The sequence below is a fragment of the Corylus avellana genome, chromosome 11 (genome assembly GCF_965113065.1).
Source record: "Corylus avellana chromosome 11, dhCorAvel1.hap1.2, whole genome shotgun sequence".
Lineage (NCBI taxonomy): Eukaryota > Viridiplantae > Streptophyta > Magnoliopsida > Fagales > Betulaceae > Corylus > Corylus avellana.
Window position 1 is genome coordinate 13,274,252 of NC_142500.1, and position 6,070 is coordinate 13,280,321.

The 6,070-nt window shown below is 36.4% G+C and overlaps 1 protein-coding gene across 2 annotated transcripts; it reads right to left on the bottom strand.

Annotated features, from left to right (window-relative positions):
* Window positions 1–1,135: 1,135 nt before the first annotated feature.
* LOC132166765 (actin-7) lies at window positions 1,136–4,182 on the bottom strand. 2 transcript variants are annotated; one of them, XM_059577646.2, is made up of 6 exons: window positions 4,029–4,182; window positions 2,988–3,058; window positions 2,492–2,885; window positions 1,788–2,401; window positions 1,603–1,690; window positions 1,136–1,472 (listed from the first exon to the last, which is right to left on the bottom strand). In XM_059577646.2, the coding sequence occupies exons 2-5, from the start codon at window positions 3,045–3,047 to the stop codon at window positions 1,625–1,627; spliced, it is 1,134 nt and encodes a 377-aa protein (XP_059433629.1). In that variant the 5' UTR covers window positions 3,048–3,058; window positions 4,029–4,182; the 3' UTR covers window positions 1,136–1,472; window positions 1,603–1,624. The 2 variants fall into 2 exon arrangements, with proteins under 2 accessions (XP_059433629.1, XP_059433628.1); XM_059577645.2 differs by having other exon boundaries at window positions 1,136–1,690; window positions 4,029–4,181.
* Between the last annotated feature and the right edge of the window lie 1,888 nt (window positions 4,183–6,070).

Consider the following 6,070-nt stretch of genomic DNA (forward strand, 5'->3'; position numbering starts at 1 on the left):
ACTTTATATAAGAAATGAATAAGTTAATTGAACAACTTGTGAACAAGCTCGAATACGCTTGAAAAATTAAGGAGCCAAAGTTTAAACAAATTATCTAACTCAATAATAAGCTAAAGCTTGGCTCTTGTTTGAAATAAAATTAAATCAACAATACTCCACTTGTTTAAAGCCCCACTAATAGCCTGAGAACAATTTTGGAATATACTTGCTTCAAAGCATGATTTCTAGAATCGCCAAGATTCGCATATGAAAACAATATACAATAATATTGGCCAAAATATTCATGTATCAACAATGGGAATATAAAGATTATCTATATATAAAAATTCTTTAGAAAATAATAAAGTAAAGCTAAAAACCACATATTTTATCCTACCACTTTTTCATCTTCCTAACTTTTGCCAATCAACCTCTAAATATTATTTATTTTAAAAGAGGCTTGCTAATTGACACTACATTGGCAGAGTAAAATAACTATTAGATAAAAATATAAATTTTAGCATTACTTAAAGAAATATAGTGGCAAAATATCAATTATATTAACCAATATACGAAGAAACAAAATTTTAAAAATAAATAATAAACAATATATAAGGGAAAATACTGGGAATTTATAAAAATATCAAACTAATAAAATAATAGATATCTCATGAAAAACTTATCAATATCTTGAACAAAATTGAAGTCATTTATGCTTTTGCCCCTTCCAATAATTTAGGCTTTTGCCCCTTCCAATATTACTTGTATTATTTACTGGATCAGACAGACAAGTGAAAATGATTCCTTGTCATACTTGTCCCTGAAAGGTACAAGACTCAGAAACATTTAAAATGCAACTACCAAGAAAACCCTCATAAATGACATTCAAATTTACCATCCCCCTTCAAAGTTAAATTCAGAAGAAATAGTAGTCATATTATTTTTCCTCCTACGACTCCCGTAAATGACGACATAACCCTTTTGAGGTGCACAACCCTTCTGATTGGCAGATCTGGCTTAGGTAGGCTATGGCATTTTACTGTTCTTTAAATTAATTATGAATCAGACATCCATACCCAGACAAAAATTACACTAACCGAGAATAAATATTCAACAAACATCATTAGAAAACACAGGGCGCGCGGCAAAGGATCGCTCAGAAGCTTTCAAGCCAGTAATTAAATATAGTTTTTCATAGAAAGTTTATGACCGCAAACTGACACTAACATAAAATTTTCTCATACAATAGCTATTAACATTAATGTTCCCAGGGAAAAAAAACCGTCAAATATTGAAAGAGGAGAAAAAAAAAGGGAAAAAAAAAAAAAAAAAGAAGAAGCATCACAATCACTCTCCAGCTACAAACATCCTACTGAAGGGAATGGTTGAACCACAAGATAATGCAACCTGAGGACGGACTTTTGAGGACCAGCTTTCTGCTCACCACATCCAGAGGACAAGTACAGGTAAGCCTCTCACGCACAGATGAAAAGCTAGAGGACACATCAAGACCAAAATATCATACCCCTCCTTCAGTGATCCACCTCAACACTTTCCACTTCAACCAATTTGAGTTCACATGACACATGACACGAAAGCCAACTAAATGGAAATAAAACTCACCATCAAAGCACTGCTGTAGAATTTAGAAGCACTTCCTGTGGACAATAGATGGACCAGACTCGTCGTACTCGCCCTTGGAAATCCACATCTATTACAAAGCAAAACAAAACAAAGCAAGCATTGTCAGTCCTGGCCAAAAGAATATGCAGAAAGGAGCCTAATCATGGAGAAAAAAAGGTATTCACCTGCTGGAAGGTGCTGAGGGATGCAAGGATTGATCCTCCGATCCAGACACTGTACTTCCTCTCTGGTGGTGCCACAACCTTAATCTTCATGCTGCTTGGGGCAAGAGCAGTGATCTCCTTGCTCATCCGGTCAGCAATACCTGGGAACATGGTTGAGCCACCACTGAGAACAATGTTTCCGTAGAGATCCTTTCTGATATCCACGTCACATTTCATGATAGAGTTGTAGGTGGTCTCGTGGATTCCAGCAGCTTCCATTCCAATCAGCGATGGCTGGAAGAGGACTTCTGGGCAACGGAATCTCTCAGCTCCGATTGTGATGACTTGTCCATCAGGCAATTCATAGTTCTTCTCAACAGAGGAGCTGCTCTTGGCAGTCTCAAGTTCCTGCTCATAGTCAAGGGCAACATATGCAAGCTTCTCCTTCATGTCACGGACAATTTCCCGTTCGGCAGTGGTGGTGAACATATACCCTCTCTCAGTGAGAATCTTCATCAAAGCGTCAGTGAGATCACGACCAGCAAGGTCCAAACGAAGGATGGCATGTGGGAGGGCATACCCTTCGTAGATTGGCACAGTGTGACTCACACCATCACCAGAATCCAGCACAATACCTATTCCAATGAGGAGCCAAGTCAGGGTCAGAGGCTCAGTGTGATTCTAAGACAAGTTTATGAATTTCAGATGGAGATAGTGATACTAACCAGTTGTACGACCACTGGCATACAGGGAGAGAACAGCCTGGATAGCAACATACATGGCAGGCACATTGAAGGTCTCAAACATGATTTGAGTCATCTTTTCTCTGTTGGCCTTAGGGTTGAGAGGAGCTTCAGTGAGAAGCACTGGGTGCTCTTCAGGAGCAACTCGAAGCTCATTGTAGAATGTGTGATGCCAGATCTTCTCCATGTCATCCCAATTACTGACAATACCATGCTCAATAGGATATTTCAAGGTAAGAATACCCCTCTTGGATTGAGCTTCATCACCAACATAAGCATCTTTTTGGCCCATTCCAACCATAACACCAGTGTGACGGGGCCTACCCACAATACTAGGAAACACTGCCCTGGGAGCATCATCACCAGCAAAACCAGCCTGCACACAAAAACAATATATTAGAAGCGTTTCAAAATAACTAAATAGTAATAAAAGAACAGAACTTGGTCCAAATAATAAGCATGAAATGTATTGACTAACCTTCACCATTCCAGTTCCATTGTCACAAACAAGGGGCTGAATATCCTCGGCATCGGCCATTTTTCACAAATCTGCAGAAAACATAGAAGTCATGATTATCATTAAATGTATACATAACCATGACAATCCATAGTTGAACTACCAGCAGCTGTACTCATCAGTAGTGAAAAAATACCCCTGTAACTCAAAATCCCATTTCCAATCAGATACAAAACGTCATACTCAAGACCATATCTATCATACACATCTCTGCAATCTACCACTACCTTTTCAATAGCTTTTTAGATTGGTCAACAAACAGAAAACGTCACACAAAGCTTGAAACCTTTCATCTACTATCATAACACTACCTTTAGTTGCCAAGAGAGACAGCAAAAGAACAGATAATAAGAATAACAGTCCTCCTTTCCGTTCTTGAAAAAAGGAAAGGAAGACACTTACAATGATTAAAAGCACACACTAATTTTAACATTTTTACCTATTATTCCTTCAAGACACTTCTTGGATTTAAATTTAATACACATAATTAATAGCCAGTGGATCTAAACCTCTTAGTTGAACAAGCTAAGGAAAATGAAAATTCAGAATTAAGTTATTCTCGATTATCAAAAAGTTAAGAGATCTACACCGATGAAAATCAGATCAGACAACAAAATGGTTTCGAAACATAATGAAACGCATCGATCGGGAGAAATAGACGATTGAAAGAGATGTTATGTATAATCTTCATCCAAAAATGGGACGGCATGCATTCACCACTTGTAGATCTCAGCAATCAAAGCCCAAAATATGTCAAAAACTTTCACGATAACCCTAGATCAGCTACATATCCACGTAATCTGACTCAATTTCAGCAATCAACCCGATCTATTCACAAAATATAACAAACACCAAAGTTTTACACACTAAATCAAATCAAACTCAGAGATTCACGGTCAAAACCAGATCGAGAGGTTGTAATTCAAAATCAAAAGGTAAAAACCTCCAAATCTAGCAGATACATGGACGAGAAAACGAAAAATGTTTCAGATCGGAGCTCACCTGAGATTACAAAAAAGACGACGAAAATAAGGCGATCGAAGGCGAAGAAGAGCAAGCCGACCTCCAAAGACGAAGGCTTGGCTCTCTATCTCTTGAGTATCAGTTGAGAGGAGGCCGAGGACGCAGAGGAAAATGGGGCAGAATAGGAGAGAGAGCTAGAAAAGAGGGGTATATATATAGCTGTAGAGCGAGTGGTATTTTTGAAATGCACATGAAATTTAGACCAAATTTAAATTAGTGAGAGAGATTTGAAATTAAGGGCAAGAGTTGGAGGAGGACGAGGAAGAGGAATCATTTCCACCACGAGAAAAGATAGGGTGACCTGGCTGACAGCCTTTTTGCTTTCACCCCCTCCCATGTTCCCCTCTGGATTTTGATTGGTTCTTTTTGTTTTGTTTTATATTTTTTTACCACTCTTCTTACAATTTTTATTCTTTTCCTTTAATCTCAATATTATTTGAATTTAAAACCGTCAAGACTTTATCATATTAATATTTATTATTCTTAAAATATAATAAATTGTAAGCTATTAAAGTGATAAATACTATGAAAAACAATCATATTTAGCTCTTAGGTTTTTATTTGATTTGGATTTGGTCCTTCGATTTTCAATTTCAATAATAAAAATTTAGATTTTGTCCAAATTTTAAATAGGTTCTTTGTCGCTTAACCTTTAAAATTAACGATTTATCATTTGTCATGTGTGTCTCATTTGACATGTCAACGTCCATGTCAACACTCGATGTCAATGCCACATCATCAGGTGTCAAATCATCCATAGAAAAAATAAAAAAATAATTATAATAAAACTTAATTCAAGAAACAAAAATCATCTTGTTCGTTGTCCCCAACCGCCTTCTAATGAGAGGGGGGCATGTCAGCTTAGAACAACTAAAAAAGAAGAGCACATCGTAAAAACTCGACCTTCAGCCCTTTACAACCCTTGAACTTCCTATGCACAATTTTCTAGCTTTCAAGGGTGTGAGAGTGGAGCAGAGAGGTGAGAGGAGCCCGAAACTAGTGATTTTTGTGAATCTCGAATGAAGAACCTTGATCATTCAGTCTTTTTTTCTCAAGGTAAACCCTATCAACTATATAACCTTGTTGTTTCTTGATAACCTTGTTGTTTCTACTCGTATTCCTTTCATAACTAGATGAATAAAATATTTTTGCATGGGATTGTTCATGAAACTGTAGATTTTATCAAAGCATGAAACATATGATTTTTCAAACATAATCTGAACCCTAGACATATTGTATTTCCATGATTATATTTCTAAACCCAAATTACATGTTATTTACTAAAAAGCATGTTTTAATAATGAAAAATGATGAAAATGTTAAGGGTTATGTAATGAGATTTACGACTACCCTGATTAGGGAGTCGGTATGGTATGAGATTTACAGCCACCCACTGAGAGTTCTGGAATGAGCTACAATTAGCATGAAGGGAGAGCCGGTATGTGTTTTGATTATTCGATGATCATGAGTCCCTAATATGAGCTATGATTACTTTGTAATGGCTTGCCGATGTGTTTACGATGCCTCATGGCGGGAATACCGGTTTGTTACAGATTACCGATATAGAAATTTGGTATATTATGCTAACCTTCAGTGTATAAGGATTAATGTATAGGTATGTTACGGTTCTTCGTGTACAGGTATGTTATGGATCACCTATAATAGGCTTAATGCATGATAAGGTAACCTTTACCGTATGAGGGTTAACATACAAGTTTAATAATGTGGTAAAATGAGGATATAATGTGATTAGATGAGGTCATGGTTGTAATGTAAATGAGATATGCAAAATGTTATGTTTTAAACTCAAATTGTTTTATGTCTCAAAGTGAAGTTATCATGAATCATGTCCTGATTTATAAAATTACCACTTGGCATTCATAATCAAACATTTTTAAAGCATTTTGTGAAAACCTAAAAGGGCATGTATCATGAAAAGTCATTTTAAGTATAACGTGAGGGCTTATTTAATGGTTTACTTTTGTGTGATGTTTATTTACTAAGTTGTGAATATACGCAGT

What these genes read in the sequence shown, in the direction of transcription:
- LOC132166765 (XM_059577646.2), bottom strand. Translation starts at nt 3,047, where the DNA reads ATGGCCGATGCCGAGGATATTCAGCCCCTTGTTTGTGACAATGGAACT. An exon ending in ATGGAACTGGAATGGTGAAG is followed by an intron (nt 2,886 to 2,987) that starts GTTAGTCAATAC and finishes TTTTGTGTGCAG; the next exon opens with GCTGGTTTTGCTGGTGATGA. An exon ending in CCCTCAGCACCTTCCAGCAG is followed by an intron (nt 1,691 to 1,787) that starts GTGAATACCTTT and finishes GCTTTGTAATAG; the next exon opens with ATGTGGATTTCCAAGGGCGA.